At 50.0% G+C, this 22351-nt stretch overlaps 1 protein-coding gene across 3 annotated transcripts in view; it reads left to right on the top strand.

Moving 5' to 3' along the window:
- POR (cytochrome p450 oxidoreductase) overlaps positions 1-22351 on the top strand; it is a 479949-nt gene that overhangs the window by 451832 nt on the left and 5766 nt on the right. For all 3 annotated transcript variants that reach the window (XM_078679631.1, XM_078679630.1, XM_078679632.1), the window contains one exon: positions 7274-7359. In XM_078679631.1, coding sequence (XP_078535757.1) covers positions 7274-7359 — 86 coding nt within the window. The remainder of the gene's footprint in view (positions 1-7273; positions 7360-22351) is intronic.

Consider the following 22351-nt stretch of genomic DNA (forward strand, 5'->3'; position numbering starts at 1 on the left):
AAGTCTTCGCAAGGTGGGGCACTCCAGACGTAGATCTGTTCGCCACCGCCAAAAAACAGCAAATGCCGAGACTTCGCCTCCAGGTACTACCAGCGGGGGACGCTGGGGAATGCGCTATGGATCAACTGGTCGAACAGCTTTCTGTACACTTTTCCACCCATTCCCCTGATTCCGGCAGTGCTCATCAAGCTGGCCCAGTCCAGGGGGCGGATGATCCTTATTGCTCCGGAATGGCCCAGGCAGTGGTGGTTCACGGACCTGCTTCACCGGTCTCTCCTTCCGCACATACGGCTGCCGTGCAGGCCGGACCTTCTCACGAAGTTCGGGGGACAGATGTTACACCCCAACCTCTCGTCTTTGAGTTTGGCGGCATGGCTCCTGAGATAGTGCAATATGGCCATTTGAATCTGCCCGAAGATTGCATGGACATTCTGAAGGAGTCTAAGCGACCTTCCACTCGGACTTCCTATGCTTACAAGTGGAAGAGGTTCTGTATCTGGTGCAAGTATAAGAACTTTGACCCGACGACGTGCAAGGAGGATGTCATCCTTCCTTACCTTCTACATTTGGCGCAGTCTGGCCTTAATGTTCATTCCATTAAGGTCCATCTCGCTGCATTGACTGCCTACAGGAAATGCCCTTCACAGACTTCCTTCTTCCAGATCCCTGTGATCAAAGATTTTCTGGAAGGCTTGAAGACAGTATTCCCTCCTGTCAGGCTCCCTTCGCCTTCATGGGAATTGAATGTGGTGCTGTCCAGGTTGATGAAGGAGCCTTTTGAACCTATTCATAAGGCTTGGTTGCAGCATCTGTCCTGGAAGGCGGCGTTCCTCGTGGCCATTACATCGGCCCGCAGGGTGAGTGAAATTCAGGCGTTGTGTTGCCAAGAACCTTATACTGTATTTCATGCTGCTACGGTTGTTATGCGTACTCACCCTAAATTTCTTCCCAAGGTTATTTCTGATTTTCATGTCAACCAGACCATAACTTTTCCTACGTTTTTTCAGAATCCTTCATCTCCAGCGGAAAGGTCTTTACATTTCCTGGATGTCAGGAGGGTGTTGAAATTCTATCTGGATAAAACCAAAGATATTCGTAGGTCAGACCAATTGTTTATCAATTATGGATCAGTCAGGACGGGTCTTACAACCTCTAAGCAGTCCATCTCTAGGTGGATTGTGTCCTGCATACAGTTGTGTTACCAAAAAGCTAATAAGACCTTAGGGGGTAAACCTAAGGCTCATTCCACCAGGGGCAAAGCTGCCACGACAGCCTTGCTCCGTAATGTTCCGATTGCAGAAATCTGCAAGGCTGCCACTTGGAAGTCGGTTCATACCTTTGCTAAGCATTACTGCCTGGACACTGATGCCAGGGCAGACGCTCAGGTTGGGCAGGCTTCGCTGCAAAATCTGTTTGCACAATAAGTGGTTATTTCTCTTTTCTCCACCGCCGCTTTGGTGTGGGGATGGGCTTGCCATTCTATTCACTAGATTATGACTATACACAGAGATCCCCTACTACAGAAGGAGTAGTTTCTGTCCTGTAACTCCAGTTCTGTAGTAGGGGTATCTCTGTTATAGTCATAAGCGCCCGCCCTCCTCCCCGGTGGAGAGAGATATTCATGTAAGGAATGCTACAGGTCTGGCGTGTACGCCTTCAAAAAGAACTGAAAGTAAGTGGGACCTGCTGTGCATTCTCGGATACTGGGAGAAGTTCTGGAAAGTTCTCTTGAAGGCACAGTATCCTATTTAAGCCACATAATGGCAGCCTATGGGACTTGTCTGTCCATGCCGTCCTCTCTATCATTCCAGAGGCTTTTACTGGTAGAGGCAAGTTACTCTATGGAAGAAACTGGGCAGGCTGTGCTGTTGTGTGTGTTTTTGGTGGAATTTCTAGTTGAAGTACTGGACAGTGTAGCCTGTGGATATAGGCTGCATTATTTGTCTTAAAATTATCTCTGTCTTTGCAGTTCTGCAATTTTTTGACAGCTTAAGAGATTATTTTTGATTGCCGGGGTCCACGCACATAAGCGGGACTATTCACTAGATTATAACAGAGATACCCCTACTACAGAACTGGAGTTACAGGACAGAAACTACTCCTTACGTTTCACCCCTAGGAGCAGCCATGCAGCCCAGTTTTGAGTTCTCTATAAGCGGGTTATTACTGTAGTCCGTGATTCCAGGTATAGTGCATTGCAGTAGTCAAGTCACAATAGAGTAGTTGCTTGGCCAACTTTTTTAAGAGTCTGCAAGGGCAATATTGGAAGTACTTTAAATAGCATCTTTAGATATAAAAAAACAGGATGCCTTAACTTAGTTTATCTATTTTTCCTGTGGGGCATACCAAGTGTCTATATTAAGGCATACTTTTATATATATATATATATATATATATATATATATATATATATATATATATATATATATATATATATGTATGTATGTATGTATGTGTATGTATATGTATATGTATATATATATATGTATGTGTATGTATATGTGTATATATATATATATATATATATGTATATGTATATATGTATATGTATTCTTCGACCGTATAAGGCAAACTTGTGATGTAATAGATAAATTACACAAATTGACAATGACGAGCTAAAACCTTTCTCAGCCAGCTGATCACAAGAGGCAGGACATGAATCTAACAGAGAACCTGATTTAATTGTTAGAATTGAGGCTACCACTTACTTTGCTTCTAGAGTCTCAAGACATAATAACGACATGTGGTGATACATGGGAATCCACTAGTGCCTCCATCACAATTCCTTCATTGGTAAAATGTTTTCTAATGTTACTTATCTTTTTTGTGGAAGAAAGTTGCAAAGGAGTCACAAAGTTCTGTAAAGGTGTCCATCTGGCATGGATTCTTCTAACCACAGATTCCTCACCTTAGAGTACTCCGTAGGTGGCGAACTGGATTTGGAAACATTTATTCAGCAGCGCTCCCGTGCACTGTTAGTTGGCACCACATGGCTCCACTTTGACCTCATCCTGACTCAGAAGTGACGGATTGAAGCGGTTTGTAAGTGCTACTCTTGCATGCTGCTGTCCGTTCCTTTCTTTCCGCATATTCCAATGCAGATCAAAAAAATCCGCTCCCAATCTTATTGGCTTTCCTACTACGCCTACAATGAATTCTACTTTGCTAGGGAAGAATGCAACCACCCAAAACAGGTTTCAAACCTTGCTGCGTCTGCAAAATGAGGTGTGTCTGATGTCTGAACTATGGCCGCAACTTGAAGTTGTGAAATGAATGTGCCTTCATGCACCCGAAGGAGATCCAAGACAGGATCCAAGACTGTATTTTGCAGAACAGGATTAGAAATCAAATAGAGTAAGTTGAGCTCGAAGTCCAAAAGTAAACATAAAAAAGCTAAGTGGGACCATCCCGCCACCCTGTGTCTAAAGAGAAGGCACAAGGGTGTCAGTGGGTTGTACACCTTCAAAATCTCTGGTTATTTAGCTAATTTCTCAGCTGATCCTGGTGTGGCAGATGCATCTTGCTCCATCTAGCACACCTTTGAAACTGCAGGGGCTCCCAGTAAAGGTACTGCCTGCGAATGGGTCCTTGCCATATAACCCCTTGGGCCCGTTTACGGCCTCTGTACCAACACTGCTACAGACTTCAACTCCGGCTTCAGGACGCCAGTAGAGGATCAGGGGTACTGACACCAAAACCACTTGGGCTTGATTTTGACCCATGTTGCACTATGAAAATTCCAAAAAACGCTACTTGTCATGCTCCCTGATTCTGACCCAGTGTCTCTGCCACATCGTACATGCCTGCAGAGGCTGCATGATTTTATTGGCTGTAGCTCTGACCCTATCCCATAACAATGGATACCCCAGGAGGTGGCTGATGGTGATGGTGGCGATGAGGATGGCCTCCTACATAGATTTGCAGAACAGAAGAAAATGTGCCTCATTTTCAGTGCTCATCTGGTACTAGATTTACAGCTGCCTATGTTTGAGACCAAAACAAACATTGTGAAAGAGATTTTAAAAACTGTACCAGCTACTTTCGAGCCCTTGCTTCCTTTGACGAGGGCCTCACTGATATCTTGATGGTCACATGGTAGAAGCCCTGCTCCGGCCCACCTGGGAAAAGGCTGGTGGCCAGGCATCTCAAACCAATTCCTAGTAACCCTGATTTTCTAACCAAACATCCTACTTCAGTGAGCCTGCTTGTACAGTCCTCAACCAGAAAAGTTGATCACAAATCACTCCCGACCACTTCTCCAGACAAGGAATCCAAGAGAATGTTAGGTTTTTGGCAAGTGTATGCTTTCCTCTGCTAGTCTAGCATTGCAGCCTTGTGGCTAGTTCAGAAGACCTTACGGCCTCTTTGGCCCAGGCAGTTCAATTCATGATGAACTGTGCAGGTCTGGATGCTACTGATTGCCCAAGGATGGCAGTTGGTACTAGTGATGCACTATGTAGACACGTGCAGATGTGTCATTATTTTCCAGTAATATACAGGCTTTCCTCATGGATATAATATTTGATGGGTGTCACCTTTTCAGTAAGAATGTAGCCTCTGCGTTGGAGCGCTTAAATAAAGTAAAAAGTAGAGTTAGGCCCCGATGTCCGAAGAGTGTAAGCACTCTGCTGATTCCGACTCCAAGAGACGGAAGAACTCGAGACCGCACGCAAACAATACCGACGCAAAGAATAGAAGGCCTTTTGGCCGTTTAAAGTTAGTTTTTCTCGGTTCCGACAGAGAGACGTCGAGACCGCATCCGAACCCAATGGCGGAAAAAAGCAATCTGGGGATGGAGCCGATGCCCATGCGCACTGTAGTCCAGGGGAGGAGCCACCTATCTCAGGATACTTCGAAGACTCTTCCAGGACAACAATGTGCGATCATCCGGACCCAACACTAGGCGGCGATCTAATGCTAAGATATGAATGTTAGCAGCCCTACATGCCAAGAACAGATGCATACTGGTAAGTAGCATATTCATTATGGTGCATTCCTTGGCTTTGTTGACCACTGCCAAACCGCTCCCACAGCAGTTAAAAAAGTTCAAAGGCTATTTCAGAGATGGCTGGCTCATAGTCAGTCTCTCCCCAACTAGTACAGCAGTCACCCTAGTTCCTTCGAGGTTGTGGACACTGGTTGGCATGCAGCACACAAGACAGAAGAACCATCAGACCTCCCATTTCTCTCCCCCTTCTGCTACAGCCACCAAACCACTTTAGTTAGCCCTTAGTGACATATGCCTATCCAGTGGGAGACAGGGGGCTTCATTTCCTTCAAGAGTAAAGATTCATCTCCTCCGACAGAAGGGTCTGTCAAATCATTTAACATGAATTTGCTAGGCCTTTTGTTTTTGCTATACCAATTATTCCTCCACATTGGAGAGAATTTCAGATTAGCACCTGTCCCTTCTACTACAAGATGTGCGAATGTTGATTTCGAAAAATGCTAAAGAGAGGGTACCAGATTCTGAAAGAGAAGAGGGCAATTACTATCGCGGCTTCCTTGTTCTGAAGAAGGACAGGGGTCTCAGGCTGAATTTGGACCTTTGGCCTCTGAATGCCTTTCTGCAGAAGGCCAATTTTTAAAATGCCAACTCTTGCCCAGATCCTGTCTGTACTTGACTTGGGGGACTAGATTTTGTTGTTGGATCAGCAGAACGCATATTTCTATATACCCACACTGCAGTCTACAGACATTCTCTGCGGTTCCGGTTAGGCCAGGAGCATTTTTAGTTTTCTATACTCTTCTTCGGCCTAACCAGCTCCTCTCAGGTGTTTACAAAAGTGAGGGTGGTGGTACCTCAATGACTCTGTTAAAGACAAGCTCACCACAGTCAGTCGTAGACCACCTCTAGACGATGACAAAGTTTATGACATCATTGAGATTCAGTGCCAACAAGCTGAAGTAGCACCTGACTCCTCGCAGAGGCTTCCTTTAATTGGAGCTATTCTGGACACAGTGCATTTAAGGGCCTTTCGTCTGCCACAATGAGACCAGGACATTTAGGGTACGATACGAATGTTTCAGCCTTGGTCATTGATCATGGTGAGAGTAGCACTGAGTGTTCTTGGTCTCTCAGCCGCCTGCTTCCTCCTTGTCATCTATGTCAGGTGGCATATAGGGCTCTGCAATGAAATCTGAAGGAAATATGACATATCATTCAGATTTTGGAGGAGGCCTCTCAAGATCTGCAGTGAATGCTACTGTAACGCAAATTTTTAAGCAGCAGGCCCCTCTCCCTTCCCCACCGAGAGCTGACAGTAGCCACTGACTAATCCCTGATCAGCTATCAGGAGGTGGAGCTAAAAAACGCTGGTTTTCAACAGTAGCCTGGCTTTATATCAGCCTTTTGGCGGTGGGGGACATCAAGGGGAGGCTGGTATAGTTTCTCGCGGGCACCACCAGGTGGTATTGGCACAAGCTGGGCAGAGTAGAGAGTCCTGGGCCAAGAACCGCTGTGCCCATGAGGTTTGTTTAGCGTCTGGCATATCCCTGATCGCCAGCCACCTGGCAGGGTCTCTGAATGTCAGAGTTGGTGAGCTAAGAAGGCAGTGTTTGGTCTGAGTCCACTCCACAGACCCTCCACCAGTGGATTGAGGAGGTACTGCTTTGGTATCTATTCTAAGGAGAAGAATTTGCTGTTGAAAGTATCCATCAAAAGAAAAAGTGACTTACCTTCGCTACCACACTTTCTGGTGGGTACTTCAGGAAACTACAGACTCCTCACTTCCCTCACACCTTCCCGTTCTTTGGAGTTGCCTCTTTTTAACACCTTTCAGGTCCCAAGATAGAATTCAGCAGATGTATACAAACATTTGTTCAAGCTCCGCGTCTGAGGTCATAAAAACTTACAAAATAAGACACTGACGTCAGAGTGCAGGAGTGGCGCTTATATTTAGTTCTATCACTTCTAGGGGGGTACAGAGCCACTTGGCTGCACACATGAGTACTGCTGAAGAAAGGTTTCTAGACCTAGTCTGGCACCTGGGGAGTAATCTAAGGTGAGGACTCTCTGGTTGGATAGAGTATCCACTACAAAAAGCAATGTTGAAGGTAAGTAACTTATTCAGTTGTGGTAACACAAGATCCATAAGAAAAGACAAATTCCAAGGTACATATATCCTTGTTTAGAAATCATTGACAATGTGAGTGATGTGGCGCCCACTCAGTCGCCAATAATTTATTACTTTGAGTACTGATCACAGTCTCACAATTGGAGATTGTATTGGATTTTTACAATATAACTTTAAAATATTCCTTTCCTCTTTAGGTATATGTGCAGCACCTGCTGAAGAAGAATAAAGAGAATGTGTGGAAACTGATCCATGAGGATAATGCACATATCTATGTCTGTGGGTGAGTCCTTTCCCAGCTTAACTGTATTGAACAGATATGTACATTTAATTGCATGAAACATTTTTGTTTCCTCTGACTTTGTTTTCAGGGGGGCTCTGTAGTTAACATTCACATGTGTAACTATCTACCGAATAGGTAATTGTATTGTCACTTTTAGAGTTGCTTAAAAAAAGGTGCTCATCGCTCTGCAGTCAGCAATACTAGTCTGTTCCGTTCAAAAGCTTTATTCGATTATTAAAAACAATCATAAAAGCACATAAAAACATTTGACGTATACAATACATTGGGTAATTTTACTCTAATCTATCACAATTATAACAAGCATTTGCAATGCAATAGGTCTCGCAGCATTCAAGTTTGAGTTATTGGCATTGTATATGACAATGTGTTGCATGAATTCTTTTCCAAACTCTGTATTGGCTGGTGGTGTTTGTGCCCGGTGAAAGCGTGCACTGACGGATGGTGGTGTTTGTGCCCGGTGAAAGCGTGCACGAACAACTTATGGCGTCTGTGCCTGGTGAAAGTGTGCACTGACGGCTGGTGGTGTTTGTGCCTGGTGAAAGGGTGCACTGGTGGCTGGTGGTGTTTGTGCCCGGTGAAAGCGTGCACTGACGGCTGTTGGTGTTTGTGCCTGGTGAAAGGGTGCACTGGCGGCTGTTGGTGTTTGTGCCCGGTGAAAGCGTGCACTGACGGCTGGTGGTGTTTGTGCCTGGTGAAAGCGTGCACTGATGACTTATGGTGTCTGTGCCTGTTGAAAGTGTGTACTGACGGCCGGTGGTGGGTATGCCTGATGAAACCATGTACTGATGGCTAGTGGTGTGTGTGTGCCTGTTGAAAGTGTGCACTGATGGCTGATGGTGTGTGTGCATGGTGGAAAAGCGTGCACTGACATGTTTAGAAGTAAAGTGCGCCATACTGCGATTGCTACAATAGTTAATTGTGGATGTGCTAACCATTGATGCGTGCACTGATGGCTGGTGGTGTGTGTGTGCTTGTAGAAAATGTGCACTGATGGCTAATGGTGTGTGTGCCTGGTGGAAGTGTGCACTGCCAGCTAGTGGCGTGTGTGCCCGGTGAAAGCGTGCATTGACGGCTGATGGGGTGTGCCTGGTGAAAGTGTGCACTGACGGTTGGTGGTGTGTGTGTGCGCCTGGTGAAAGCGTGCACCGACGTCTGGTTCTGTGTGCGTGTGGTGGAAGCGTGCATTGATCGCTGGTGTTGTTTAAATAGCAACATACTTGGGTCCAGCATAAAGAGCACTCTTTTTAAACAGGCATTAAGAGTGAGACAGCACACAATGATCCAATGGTAATTACTAGTTGAAGGCAAATCGCATATAGAACATTAGGAACACTGCAATTCTTTACATTGATTCAGACGGTCCTTGCTGCATTCAGGACATTATCAAAAATCAGTGTGTTTCGTGAGAAGTAATACCTTACATCCTAAACAGCTGTTTTAACAGAATGTTCCCGACTTTAAAAAGAGAGATGACTAAAACATTGGCAGGGAGGCAGCATCCTGAATTTAGGTTGTATGAATGTTACTTTATTGTTTGACTGAAAGAAAAAAGCTCAACTATAATAAACTCCTAGCCAACGCTGCAACACCATTCTGCCAGCTAAGCAAGCCGAGTAAGAAGGGATGTGCGGACTTCACCCGAAGGTGTCAGAGCGAATTCACAATAGAAACAGAACTGATACATGAGAACATTACTAGTGAACAAAATACAAAGGCAAACGTTACATTACATGAGGCAAAAGTGACAATGATAACAAACCGTGCCTTACACAGTGTGTAAGGCACTTTTTGTTATCTTAGTCTAAGCCCGCCTGATTCTATGAAATGGCGGCGGGACGCGGGACAGGCCTTTATCCTTTTCTTTCACTTTCCGTTCCGCACTTCCGCCGCCGCGTATGCGCGTGCCGCGTGCGTGGGGGGCGTGGGCAGCAGGGCTGGCTGCTGCTGAGTGGTGGTGAGCAATGCCAGGCAGCCCCAGGGCACGCACAACATCATGCGGGCCAATAAGCAGTAAGCCCCTGTGCGTGGCATATGGGGCGCGGCAGGCGGCGCGCATAGCCAAAGAAGAAGACAAGAGAAGAACAACGAAAACTACGAACTTAACTGCCTTCCAAGTCCAAGACAAAGCAGCCAGGCGGCCAGGCCCGCCCACGCTGAGCTGCCCTGTCCGATTTCCGAATCCGAGTCCGAAGACCAAAGTAAGTCACTCAGAGTCTGTCACTCCGTCTCCGTCACCGACCGGCGGGGCAGGGCTGCTGCTGGCTGCCTGCCTCCAGGCCTGCTGCGTGCACTAATTAGTTGCTTTCCTGTCGCGCATTTGCCTGCTTCTTATTTATGTCCCAACTTGTCACTCGTGTTTGTCCCTCCTATAGAACATGCTTTCTCGCTTCTGTACTTCTTTGCTCCCGGGGCCGCACTCAGTGTTGCTCTCTGTTCTTGCCTGTGTGCCGCTTCCCTCCATATTGGGTTCGCCCTTGCACTCAACCAGCCCCCCAACCCCTGTTGCTTCCTCGCCTGCTCCATTTGCCCTCGGCTGCTGCTGAAGCAAGCAAGCAGGCAAGCCTATATTATAATAGTTACAGTGCGCAACGCACGCCAGGGACGGATGGTAACGGGCCCCGGCCTATAAACATTAATTATGGTGCCGTGGTGCGCACGCCCTACCGGCCTGGCCTGAGCCTTTTTAAAATTAATTAAATAGTTGGTAGTGGTACGCACTGGAGCCGGGCCGGGTCTTCATAATTAAAATGGTGCACGGGAGTGGCGGCGCGCAGAGTAGTGCTATTTTTATTTTGTATAGTGGTCATTTTCCTGCAGTTTTGCTCTTTTAGACTACTGTAAATAAAATGCGCTTTTATCAGCCAACGTAACGGTGTTCAATGCATTGGTCTTGTTAAGATGAATAGCTAAAATACTAGATTGTTATTCCATCATGTTTTTAAATGTTCAGCATCACATGCTTACTTTCGTGAGCTTTCTATGTACTTATGACATATGCATCATCGTTATAGTTGCTTCAGTCAAGGAAAAAATGCGTGTCTCTGCATCAGATGTTTGGTGATTAGCAGCTGTCCTAAGCAGGTGTTACAAAAGGAACCTTACATTATTAATCTAGTATGTTTGCACTCCGGAATTTTTCAAGCTAGCTCAGTTGGTTGATGCACCTGTTACAATGATGCAACTGCAACCTAATGGCCACTAGTTTGGAATCAAAGCAAGTTCGGCTCAGCATTTCATCCTTCTCATGCTGAGAAGATGAGCACCATGCCTCGAAATTGTTTGAACACCTTCTGGGGCCTAATCCATTTTTAAAATAAAACGTGTTCTAGCATCACTTCGTAATGGACATACACAGGTGATATTCACGTGGCTCCTTGCTCGTAGTGGGGAGTAGAATCAGGCCAAGCCCCTCTCCTGTGATAACAAAAACAACACTCGCAGGCAACAAAATACACATAAATGAGAGAGCTGGACCAAAAGCAGCAGAGTGCGGATCATCCTTCTCTTGCTCTGTCAGGGTAAGCTGCTGTCTGCTGAGCTACAAATGGGATCACATCTGAAAAGAACCCACCCGAGAGAGGAAGTGTAAACAAACACAGCGCGGTGTAATTTAGATTGATTATTGCAGTGGATTCTCGTGGATCGAAGCGCTCTCTTGTAGTGGGCTCAGGTGCACCAATTATCCCTAGACACCTGCGACTGACCTCTGTCTTTTGGGGTCATGAGACGATGAGAGAGAGGCAATGTGACCTGTCATCACTCAAAGATCTCTAAGCAGTTGCAAGACCTGGCATCCTTGACGTGTTTTCCTCTGTCTTTTTGCTCTACCACCTGTATTTTTGATGTTATGCTGGACTTCTTTTTTGCTGTTTTATGTACTCCGTACACTTTACCACTGCTAATCAGTGCTCAAGTGCAAATGCTACCTCTGTCATTTTTAATTCTGCTGGGTTCTCCATAATTTGCATATTTGATTTACTGGTAAGTCCCTAGTAAAGTGCACTGTGTGTGCCCAAGGCCTGTAAATCAAATGCATCTAGTGCGCCTGCAGCAGTGATTGTGCCAACCATATAAGCACCCCTGTAAACGTGTCTCCAGCCTACCATTGCAGTGCCTTTGAGTACAGTTTTAAACTGCCAAGTCGACCTGGCAAGTGCAGTCTCTTGCCAGGCCCTAAGCCTCCCTTTTACTACATGTTGGACACCCCTAAGGTAGGCCCAAGACACTCCCAGGGGCAGGGTGCAGTGTATGTTAAAGGTGGGACATGTGTAGGTATGTATTACATGTCATGATAGTGAAATACTGCTAATTTCGTTCTTCACTATTGTCAGGACTAGCTCGCCAATAGGATATTATTGGAGCTGCCTTGTATGTTTGCTGACTGGGAACACATTTTAAACCTAGATTGAGGACAGATTCCTCATCCCTTGTCAATACTTTCGTGGATAAATTGACTACTGTCGATGGTGGGATTTCTATTATTTGTAAAAGTTTCTGCGCGCGGGGCGCTGTAGAGTGCGGGGCGCTGTAGAGTGCGGGGCGCTGCGTTGCACTGTAGAGTGCGGGACGCTGCGGTGCGCTGTAGAGTGCGGGGCGCTGTAGAGTGCGGGGCACTGCGGGGCGCTGTAGAGTGCGGGGCGCTGTAGAGTGCAGGGCGCTGTAGAGTGCGCTGTAGAGTGCGGGGCGCTGTAGAGTGCGGGGCGCTGTAGAGTGCGGGGCGCTGTAGAGTGCGTGGCGCTGTAGAGTGCGGGGCGCTGCGGGGCGCTGTAGAGCGCGGGGCGCTGTAGAGTGCATGGCGCTGCGGGGCGCTGAGAGCGTGGTGCGCTGTAGAGTGTGTGCGCTGTAGAGCGCAGGGCGCTGTAGAGTGCGGGGCGCTGTAGAGTATGGGGCGCTGCGGTGCGCTGTAGAGTGCGGTGAGCTGCGGGGCGCTGTAGAGTGCGGGGCGCTGTAGAGTGCGGGGCGCTGTAGAGTGCGGGGCGCTGTAGAGTGCGGGGCGCTGTAGAGTGCAGGGCGCTGCGGGGCGCTGTAGAGTGCAGGGCGCTGCGGGGCGCTGTAGAGTGCAGGGCGCTGCGTGGCGCTGTGGAGTGCGTGGCGCTGTAGAATGCGGGGCGCTGTAGAGTGCGGGCGCTGTAGAGTGCGGGGCGCTGTAGAGTGCGGGGCGCAGTGCGTGGCGCTGTGGAGTGCGGGGCGCTGTAGAGTGCGGGGCGCTGTAGAGTGCGGGGCGCTGTAGAGTGCGTGGCGCTGTAGAGTGCGTGGCGCTGTAGAGTGCGTGGCGCTGTAGAGTGCGGGGCGCTGTAGAGTGCGGGGCGCTGTAGAGTGCGGGGCGCTGTAGAGTGCGGGGCGCTGTAGAGTGCGGGGCGCTGTAGAGTGCGGGGCGCTGTAGAGTGTGGGGCGCTGTAGAGTGTGGGGCGCTGTAGAGTGCGGGGCGCTGTAGAGTGCGGGGCGCTGTAGAGTGCGCTGTAGAGTGCGGTGCGCTGTAGAGTGCGCTGTAGAGTGCGGTGCGCTGTAGAGTGCGGTGCGCTGTAGAGTGCGGGGCGCTGTAGAGTGCGGGCGCTGTGGGGCGCTGTAGAGTGCAGGGCGCTGCAGAGCGTGGGGCGCTGTAGAGTGCGGGGCGCTGTAGAGTGCTGTAGAGTGCATTGCGCTGTAGAGCGCGTTGCGCTGTAGAGCGCGTTGCGCTGTAGAGTGCGGGGCGCTGTAGAGTATGGGGCGCTGCGGTGCGCTGTAGAGTGCGCTGCGGTGCGCTGCGGGCGCTGTAGAGTGCAGTGCGCTGTAGAGCACGGTGTAGAGTGCGGGGCGCTGTAGAGTGCGGGGCGCTGTAGAGTGCGGGGCGCTGTAGAGTGCGGGGCGCTGTAGAGTGCGGGGCGCTGTAGAGTGCGGGGCGCTGTAGAGCGCTGTCGAGTGCGGGGCGCTGTAGAATGCGGGGCGCTGTCGAGTGCGAGGCGCTGTAGAGTGCGGGGCGCTGTAGAGTGCGGGGCGCTGTAGAGTGCGGGGCGCTGTAGAGTGCGGGGCGCTGTAGAGTGCGGGGCGCTGCGGGGCGCTGTAGAGTGCAGGGCGCTGCGGGGCGCTGTAGAGTGCGGGGCGCTGTAGAGTGCGGTGCGCTGTAGAGTGCGGTGCGCTGTAGAGTGCGGTGCGCTGTAGAGTGCGGTGCGCTGTAGAGTGCGGGGCGCTGTAGAGTGCGGGGCGCTGTAGAATGCGGGGCGCTGCAGGGCGCTGTAGAGTGCAGGGCGATGTAGAGTGCGGGGCGCTGTAGAGTGCTGTAGAGTGCGTTGCGCTGTAGAGTGTGTTGCGCTGTAGAGCGCGTTGCCCTGTAGAGTGCGGGGCGCTGTAGAGTATGGGGCGCTGTGGTGCGCTGTAGGCTGCGGTGCGGGCGCTGTAGAGTGCAGTGCGCTGTAGAGCGCGCTGTAGAGTGCGGAGCGCTGTAGAGTGCGGGGCGCTGTAGAGTGCGGGGCGCTGTAGAGTGCGGGGCGCTGTAGAGTGCGGGGCGCTGTAGAGCGCTGTCGAGTGCGGGGCGCTGTAGAATGCGGGGCGCTGTAGAATGCGGGGCGCTGTAGAGTGCGGGGCGCTGTAGAGTGCGGGGCGCTGTAGAGCACGGGGCGTTGTAGAGCGCGGGGCGCTGTCGAGCCCGGGGCGCTGTAGAGTGCAGGGCGCTGCGGGGCGCTGTAGTGCGTGGGGCGCTGTAGAGCGCGGGGCGCTGTAGAGTGCGGGGTGCTGTAGAGTGCTCCACTCTGCACTCTGAAGCTCCACTCTGAAGCTCAGCTCCACTCCGAAGCTCCACTCCGAATCTGCACTCTGAATCTGCACTCTGAATCTGCACTCTGAATCTCCACTCTGAAGCTCCACTCTGAAGCTCCACTCTGAAGCTCCACTCTGAAGCTCCACTCTGAAGCTCCACTCTGAAGCTCCACTCTGAAGCTCCACTCTGAAGCTCCACTCTCCACTCTGAATCTCCACTCTGAATCTCCACTCTCCACTCTGAAGCTCCACTCTGAAGCTCCACTCTGAAGCTCCACTCCACTCTGAAGCTCCACTCCACTCTGAAGCTCCACTCCGAATCTGCACTCTGCACTCCGAAGCTCCACTCTGAAGCTCCACTCTGAAGCTCCACTCTGAAGCTCCACTCTGAAGCTCCACTCTGAAGCTCCACTCTGAAGCTCCACTCTGAAGCTCCACTCTGCACTCTGAAGCTCCACTCTGAAGCTCCACTCTGAAGCTCCACTCTGAAGCTCCACTCTGCACTCTGAAGCTCCACTCTGAAGCTCCACTCTGCACTCTGAAGCTCCACTCTGAAGCTCCACTCTGCACTCTGAAGCTCCACTCTGAAGCTCCACTCTGCACTCTGAAGCTCCACTCTGAAGCTCCACTCTGAAGCTCCACTCTGAAGCTCCACTCTGAAGCTCCACTCTGAAGCTCCACTCTGAAGCTCCACTCTGCACTCTGAAGCTCCACTCTGAAGCTCCACTCTGAAGCTCCACTCTGAAGCTCCACTCTGAAGCTCCACTCTGAAGCTCCACTCTGCACTCTGAAGCTCCACTCTGAAGCTCCACTCTGCACTCTGAAGCTCCACTCTGAAGCTCCACTCTGCACTCTGAAGCTCCACTCTGAAGCTCCACTCCACTCTGAAGCTCCACTCCGAAGCTCCACTCCGAAGCTCCACTCTGAAGCTCCACTCTGAAGCTCCACTCTGAAGCTCCACTCTGAAGCTCCACTCTGAAGCTCCACTCTGAAGCTCCACTCTGAAGCTCCACTCTGAAGCTCCACTCTGAAGCTCCACTCTGAAGCTCCACTCTGAAGCTCCACTCTGAAGCTCCACTCTGCACTCTGAAGCTCCACTCTGCACTCTGAAGCTCCACTCTGAAGCTCCACTCTGCACTCTGAAGCTCCACTCTGAAGCTCCACTCTGCACTCTGAAGCTCCACTCTGAAGCTCCACTCTGCACTCTGAAGCTCCACTCTGAAGCTCCACTCTGCACTCTGAAGCTCCACTCTGAAGCTCAGCTCCACTCCGAAGCTGCACTCCGAATCTGCACTCTGAATCTGCACTCTGAATCTGCACTCTGAAGCTCCACTCTGAAGCTCCACTCTGAAGCTCCACTCTGAAGCTCCACTCTGAAGCTCCACTCTGAAGCTCCACTCTGAAGCTCCACTCTGAAGCTCCACTCTGAAGCTCCACTCTGAAGCTCCACTCTGAAGCTCCACTCTGAAGCTCCACTCTGAAGCTCCACTCTGAAGCTCCACTCTCCACTCTGAATCTCCACTCTCCACTCTGAAGCTCCACTCTGAAGCTCCACTCTGAAGCTCCACTCCACTCTGAAGCTCCACTCCGAATCTGCACTCTGCACTCCGAAGCTCCACTCTGAAGCTCCACTCTGAAGCTCCACTCTGAAGCTCCACTCTGAAGCTCCACTCTGAAGCTCCACTCTGAAGCTCCACTCTGCACTCCGAAGCTCCACTCTGAAGCTCCACTCTGAAGCTCCACTCTGAAGCTCCACTCTGAAGCTCCACTCTGAAGCTCCACTCTGCACTCTGAAGCTCCACTCTGAAGCTCCACTCTGCACTCTGAAGCTCCACTCTGAAGCTCCACTCTGCACTCTGAAGCTCCACTCTGAAGCTCCACTCTGCACTCTGAAGCTCCACTCTGAAGCTCCACTCTGCACTCTGAAGCTCCACTCTGAAGCTCCACTCTGAAGCTCCACTCTGAAGCTCCACTCTGAAGCTCCACTCTGAAGCTCCACTCTGAAGCTCCACTCTGCACTCTGAAGCTCCACTCTGAAGCTCCACTCTGAAGCTCCACTCTGAAGCTCCACTCTGAAGCTCCACTCTGAAGCTCCACTCTGAAGCTCCACTCTGAAGCTCCACTCTGCACTCCGAAGCTCCACTCTGAAGCTCCACTCTGCACTCTGAAGCTCCACTCTGAAGCTCCACTCTGCACTCTGAAGCTCCACTCTGAAGCTCCACTCTGCACTCTGAAGCTCCACTCTGAAGCTCCACTCTGAAGCTCCACTCTGAAGCTCCACTCTGAAGCTCCACTCTGCACTCTGAAGCTCCACTCTGAAGCTCCACTCTGAAGCTCCACTCTGAAGCTCCACTCTGAAGCTCCACTCTGAAGCTCCACTCTGAAGCTCCACTCTGAAGCTCCACTCTGCACTCTGAAGCTCCACTCTGCACTCTGAAGCTCCACTCTGAAGCTCCACTCTGAAGCTCCACTCTGAAGCTCCACTCTGAAGCTCCACTCTGAAGCTCCACTCTGCACTCTGAAGCTCCACTCTGCACTCTGAAGCTCCACTCTGAAGCTCCACTCTGAAGCTCCACTCTGAAGCTCCACTCTGCACTCTGAAGCTCCACTCTGCACTCTGAAGCTCCACTCTGCACTCTGAAGCTCCACTCTGAAGCTCCACTCTGAAGCTCCACTCTGAAGCTCCACTCTGAAGCTCCACTCTGAAGCTCCACTCTGAAGCTCCACTCTGAAGCTCCACTCTGAAGCTCCACTCTGAAGCTCCACTCTGAAGCTCCACTCTGCACTCTGAAGCTCCACTCTGAAGCTCCACTCTGAAGCTCCACTCTGCACTCTGAAGCTCCACTCTGCACTCTGAAGCTCCACTCTGAAGCTCCACTCGGAAGCTCCACTCGGAAGCTCCACTCGGAAGCTCCACTCGGAAGCTCCACTCGGAAGGGGCAAAGATCGGAGCATCACGGAACTAAAACAAATATAAACAAGGGCTGTGAGTTACTCTGCGCATGCGCGGGGGCAAGCCTGTTCATTCCAAGCCAGCCTCAGCCAGCCTCGGGAAAAACGAAAGTAATAAAAAAGCGAAACTGACACTGCCACTGCAGACAATGCTGCGCGCTCCCGAGGTGAAATCCGGCACTGAAAACGCTCGTAACACTTTGGTGTCCACTCTCCTAAAAACGGATCACATTAGTTGTCGAGCTGACAGCATTCATGCTTCGCATGAATGCTAACGTCAGCTCGACCTAAAAAGGAGTAGAACGAGATAAGAACAGTCATCAAAAAAGAAAGCAGATACAGTACGTAGAATAATATAGCAGCATTCAGCGATAAATGCTAGAAAACCATGTTTTTTCTAGCAGCCATTGATTTCAGGATATAAAGAAGCATATATCTGGCTCTTCTAACGAAAATAGCAAACTCATGGCAGATTTTACAGTTAAAACAGCATTTTTTTTAACAAGGGTTTAAGATAGGCAATGCGATAATGCAGGTATAGATCACAGATGAGTTAAAAGTGCGTAGTGCTCTGTTTCGTGACCCCATCACAGGGGCATGGAGCAGAGGGGTATTTTTTTATACAGGGAAATGCCACCAGATGGTGCACAATACCTAGTCTTAGTCTAGTTAGAACAAACCGGTGAGATGGTCTAGTAACCACAGTTAGGTATTTTTGGTAGCCAGTACTGACAGCAATACTAGTCAAATCTTAAGCATGAAAACATTGGGTAGGGTGGTAATTCTGTGGATGGTGAATAAGGTTAATTGTACTGGTTTGGATGGTGGGTAGCAGGCGGGTTGGTGAGGAGAGTTCACACTGTTAGGTTCCCACCAACACACTGACTTTTCGCAATCTCCTAGTTCTGATCCTAATAGGTTTCTCACCTTTAGAATATACCCAGGCCTAAACTTATTTCAAGAATTCTTCAGCAATGCTTGTGCATGCCTGCAGGTGGCACCGTGTGGCTTCATGGTAACTCTATGCTCTCCCGTAAGTGATGGAATGGAGTTGCATGAGTGCCACACCTGAGCTCTGACCCTTTCACACGAATCCTGAGCTTCGCTCCAAACTTTGTCCGTTTTACGATTACTTAATATGTTTTTCTGCTGTGTGCCAGAGAAGATATCTCCCCCGAAAAAAGTCAGGATTCAAGTTAATTGGACCTGCTAACATATGTTTCTGCTGCTTGGGCCCCAGTCACCCATTGAAGTTATGCAAATAAATGTGCCTTCGTGCACCCGAAGGCGATCTGTCAGCGGGACGCTAAACTATAGGTTGCTGATTATTAGAAGAGGTTTCAGTAGAAATTCTGTTTGTGCTTCAAGTGGTGGGCTGCTTGAGCTCTCGTTTAAGAGACTGGTTATGCACAAAGTCCTGTTCCTGTTTGAAGTTTTCTGGGTAACAGGCGCAAGACAGCTAAACCGAAAATCAACACTATCCTACCTCTCAAAATCAGAGGAAAACACACAGTTGCGTCAGTCAAAAGATCATACCCTACAACCATCTTGATTCGAACCTGGTCCTGGAAATGTTGTCATTGTACCCTGGATTCCCTTGGCTGTCATTGACACAGCAAATGGCAGCCTTCAAGGTAGACCCTGCTGCAGTTCTTTCAAGCACTCCCAATTCCCTCTGGCATACCTACGTGCCCCACAGAGCACCACTTGACCTTCGCCACTGATTACTCCCCCAGTGGTCCAGGCTTTAATCCTGGCTCTTGGGTACATGGCAGTCCCAGTCATTTGTCAACACAAACTCCAACGGCACCAGCCCCAGACTTAGTTCTTTGACCCAGAACAAACGTCAGCTCACTCAAGGCCTGTGTTACACTACAGAATTATTAAAACACAAGCAGTCATTGTGCAACTAGACAACTGTAATCCTTGGCCTCTGTCTCAACGCCATGTGCTATCAGAGGCTAGAATCCTTTGTCAGATCAGACTGTGGCACAGTTCAGGGTATACAAAATGTTTCCCATGACACTGCTGATGATGAGACTGACAGTCTGCTCCCCCCTCCATCACTCTTAGGATGGCCTTCATCTATATTTACAGAATGCTAGTGGGCTAGATACTTCTTGAGAGACCGAGGTAGACACTTAAAAGAGGAAAGTGGCTATTTTGTATCTGTAGTCGAAAGGACAGCTCTAGTTCTACACTTATAGTTGCCTAATGTTGACCCTAAGGCAAATTTATTACCTAAGATCCTTCAACCAGGTCCAACCTATATTAAGTCTCTATTGCTATTCAGCGTAGCCCTAACACACTCTCATAGCACTTGGTCTGAGCCATTCTTGGCCCTCCAGTCAGTCGACCTGTGGTCATGCAACATAGACTCTATCCCATTGATAAAAAAATAATAATAATTCACCAAGCATCCTACATGAGAAAGCCTGGTGGTACAGGCATCGATAAGTAATGGAGCATTATCTGATATAGACTTATAGCTACAGATTCCTTACCTTACAATTATCCCCAGGTGTCAGATTGGACCTGAAGATTTTTCATGAGCAGTACTCCTACACGCCAGTAGGTGCTGTCATTCTTCTCTGCTTGGTGTCTGCCGCAAAGGAAGTGACATGCAGTACCTATAAAGGCACCACTACAGCGTATTGATGTCAGTTCTCTTCTTTTAGCACCAGCCAGCGCAGATCCAGAGAGAGCTGCCCCCCTTAAATTTTCGACTGACCTTTTTTGACTTGTTGTCTATGTCTTTCCAACATTTTCTCCTGGTGTGGCAGGATGTCAACTAGGAAGGCCGGCTTCAAGCCATATGGCGCCTATCACCAGCAGATGTCGGTGACTGTTTGCTTCTGGTGAATGTTTGCTTCTGGTGCCTCAAGTGCAACCAAGACGCGAAGACATGCATCGACTGCTGCGCTATGCAGACCAAGTCCTTGAGGTAGCGCTCCCTTGAGCCCCTTGCCATCCGACTTGCGACACCTTGACGGTCTCCATCCTGGTTGAGAGGCAGGTCATGAGATCAGTGGCAGAGCCCAGGATCCTTGTTGCAGTCCAAGTAGTCTTCAGGTGAGACCCACAAGCGCAAGAAGAGTAACAAGTCAGAGGTCTACAACTACGCCCCATCAATCAAAGTCATCTAACAAGATGAGGGAGTGTTATATTTCGAGGCCTGTCTCCACGGTTGAGCCTGTGCCTTCACCTCTCCGAGGTTCTAGGAGCCAGGGCATCCCTCGCCCAACTTTGCGCGTTCTATGAGGCCATTCACTTCCTATTAGGGGGGCCTGCCGGCATGCCTCCGCTTCCTGGGTCCCTGCCAGCGGTTCCTTCCCCAGCTCTAGCTGGGCTGCTTGGACCCACAGATGGATCCGTACTGGCACCGATCGAATCATCTTGACCTACCACAATGCCGGTCCGAGATGATGTTCCTAGCGCAGCCTGTGCCCTCCGGCGATACCATCTTCATTCTCACCCCCAACTCCGTCAGGGATCCAGAGGGGCGTCGTTCAATACTGACTGGAGCCATGCCTTCCAGGCCGAGCCCAAGCCCTAATCTTATGAGCTGGGACTCGGGGAGTAATAGGAGAGGTTGATAGACCCTGAAGAATATCAGCCCCTAGACACCAACTTGGACTGGTGTGACGAATTGGCAGATGCCAGCAGCCTGGACTTCCTGCTGGGGACTTAGTCCAAACCCTGCACAGGGGCTCCTGTGAACAGGATAATTGCCCACCACCCCACCGCAGGTGACCCCAACTTCTTCACGCAAAACCCTACCATGGAGAGCTTTGTACTCCAAGCCTTCACCTCTCTTGTAAAACCTGGTGCATTCACTAAACTCGGCCGGATAGGGAATCTAAGAGGCTGGACACCTAAGGAAAGGAAACGTTTTCTTCCACCAGCCTGACACAGCGGTCTTTGAACACCACATACCTTTTGGCCCATTACTCCTATGCCCTGTGGGATTCGGTTGCGTACATGCTGCCCATGGTCCCTGAGCCATACTCTCCCAACCTATGTCTGACAGGAAAGATGCAGCAAAGTTCACAATTCGATATGGCCAGGCCATGATCAACTCGCTAAGCAGAGCGGTTTTCTACGTCGGTGGTCTCACCGTGCCACGCCTAGCTGAGAACAACTGGATTTTTCAGGGATGTTCAAGCGTTGCTTATGGGCATGCTCTTTGATGGCTCCCATCTCTTCAGAGATTAGGGAGACTCTGCACTGGAGCACTTCAAGGGTAGCAGAGCTATGGCCAGGTCCTTTGGCCTTTCCATAGCCCCTCGCCAACCTCAGTCTGCCTTTTGTTCCTTTATTGGCCACGTAAGGGGCGTCCAGCTGTGTCTTTACCAGCCCAGCAAACTTTCCAGTTTCTACGTGGCCCAGGACATGGTACCTACAGACCGCGTGGATTGTGCAGCCAGCGGTCAGGCTAGTCCACCACTCCAGCAGCTGCAAGCTCCAAATCCTTTAGTTTGCCCTCTTACCATCATGGGAACCCAGTAGGAGGCAGTATACGCCATCATCTACCCCACTAAAGGTTTATAAAATCAGACGGCTGGGTTCTTAAGATTATCCAAAGGGGCTACTCCCTACCCTTTGTGACTACCCCTCCAACCATGCCACCCGCTTGCGACAGGCTGACGAAACAAACCTCTCCTTGCTCCATCAGGAAGTGACAGCTGTCTTGGCCAAGGGAGACATGGGAAGGGTGCCAATGCCAGAAATAAGTTGTGATTATTCCAGCTACTTTCTGGTGCCCAAGAAAGACTGAGGCCTGCGTCCTATTCTAGATCTGCACCCCCCAGTTTCTTCCTCAAAAAGGAAAAGTTCAAAGCGCTCAAGCTCGCTCAAGTCCTGTTTGCCCTGCACACGGAGACTGGATGGTAGCAAAGGACTTGCAGGATGCATACTTCCACACTCCCGTCCAGCCTGCTCATAGGCACTACCTGCGGTTCATGGTGGGCCACTGTAAGTTTACTGTGCTTCCTTTTGACCTTACCAGCGCCCCTCGTTCTCCTAGGTGATGATGGTGGATGTAGCTCATCTGCGGCCAGTCTTCCCTTATCTCGAAGATTGGCTGTTGTAGTCGGGCTCACCCCAGGCTATTGTCTCCCACCTCCAGACTATGGGGAACCTCTTGCACTGACTGGGATGCACTGACAACGTGCCAAAGTCACACCTGACTCCCTCTCAGATGCTATTCCGGCTATAATACCGATGTTTCAGCCTCTATCCTTGATTTCAGTGCGACTTACTTTGAGGCTGCTGGGCCTCATGCCTC

The sequence above is a fragment of the Lissotriton helveticus genome, chromosome 3_1 (assembly GCF_964261635.1).
Source record: "Lissotriton helveticus chromosome 3_1, aLisHel1.1, whole genome shotgun sequence".
Classification (NCBI taxonomy): domain Eukaryota; kingdom Metazoa; phylum Chordata; class Amphibia; order Caudata; family Salamandridae; genus Lissotriton; species Lissotriton helveticus.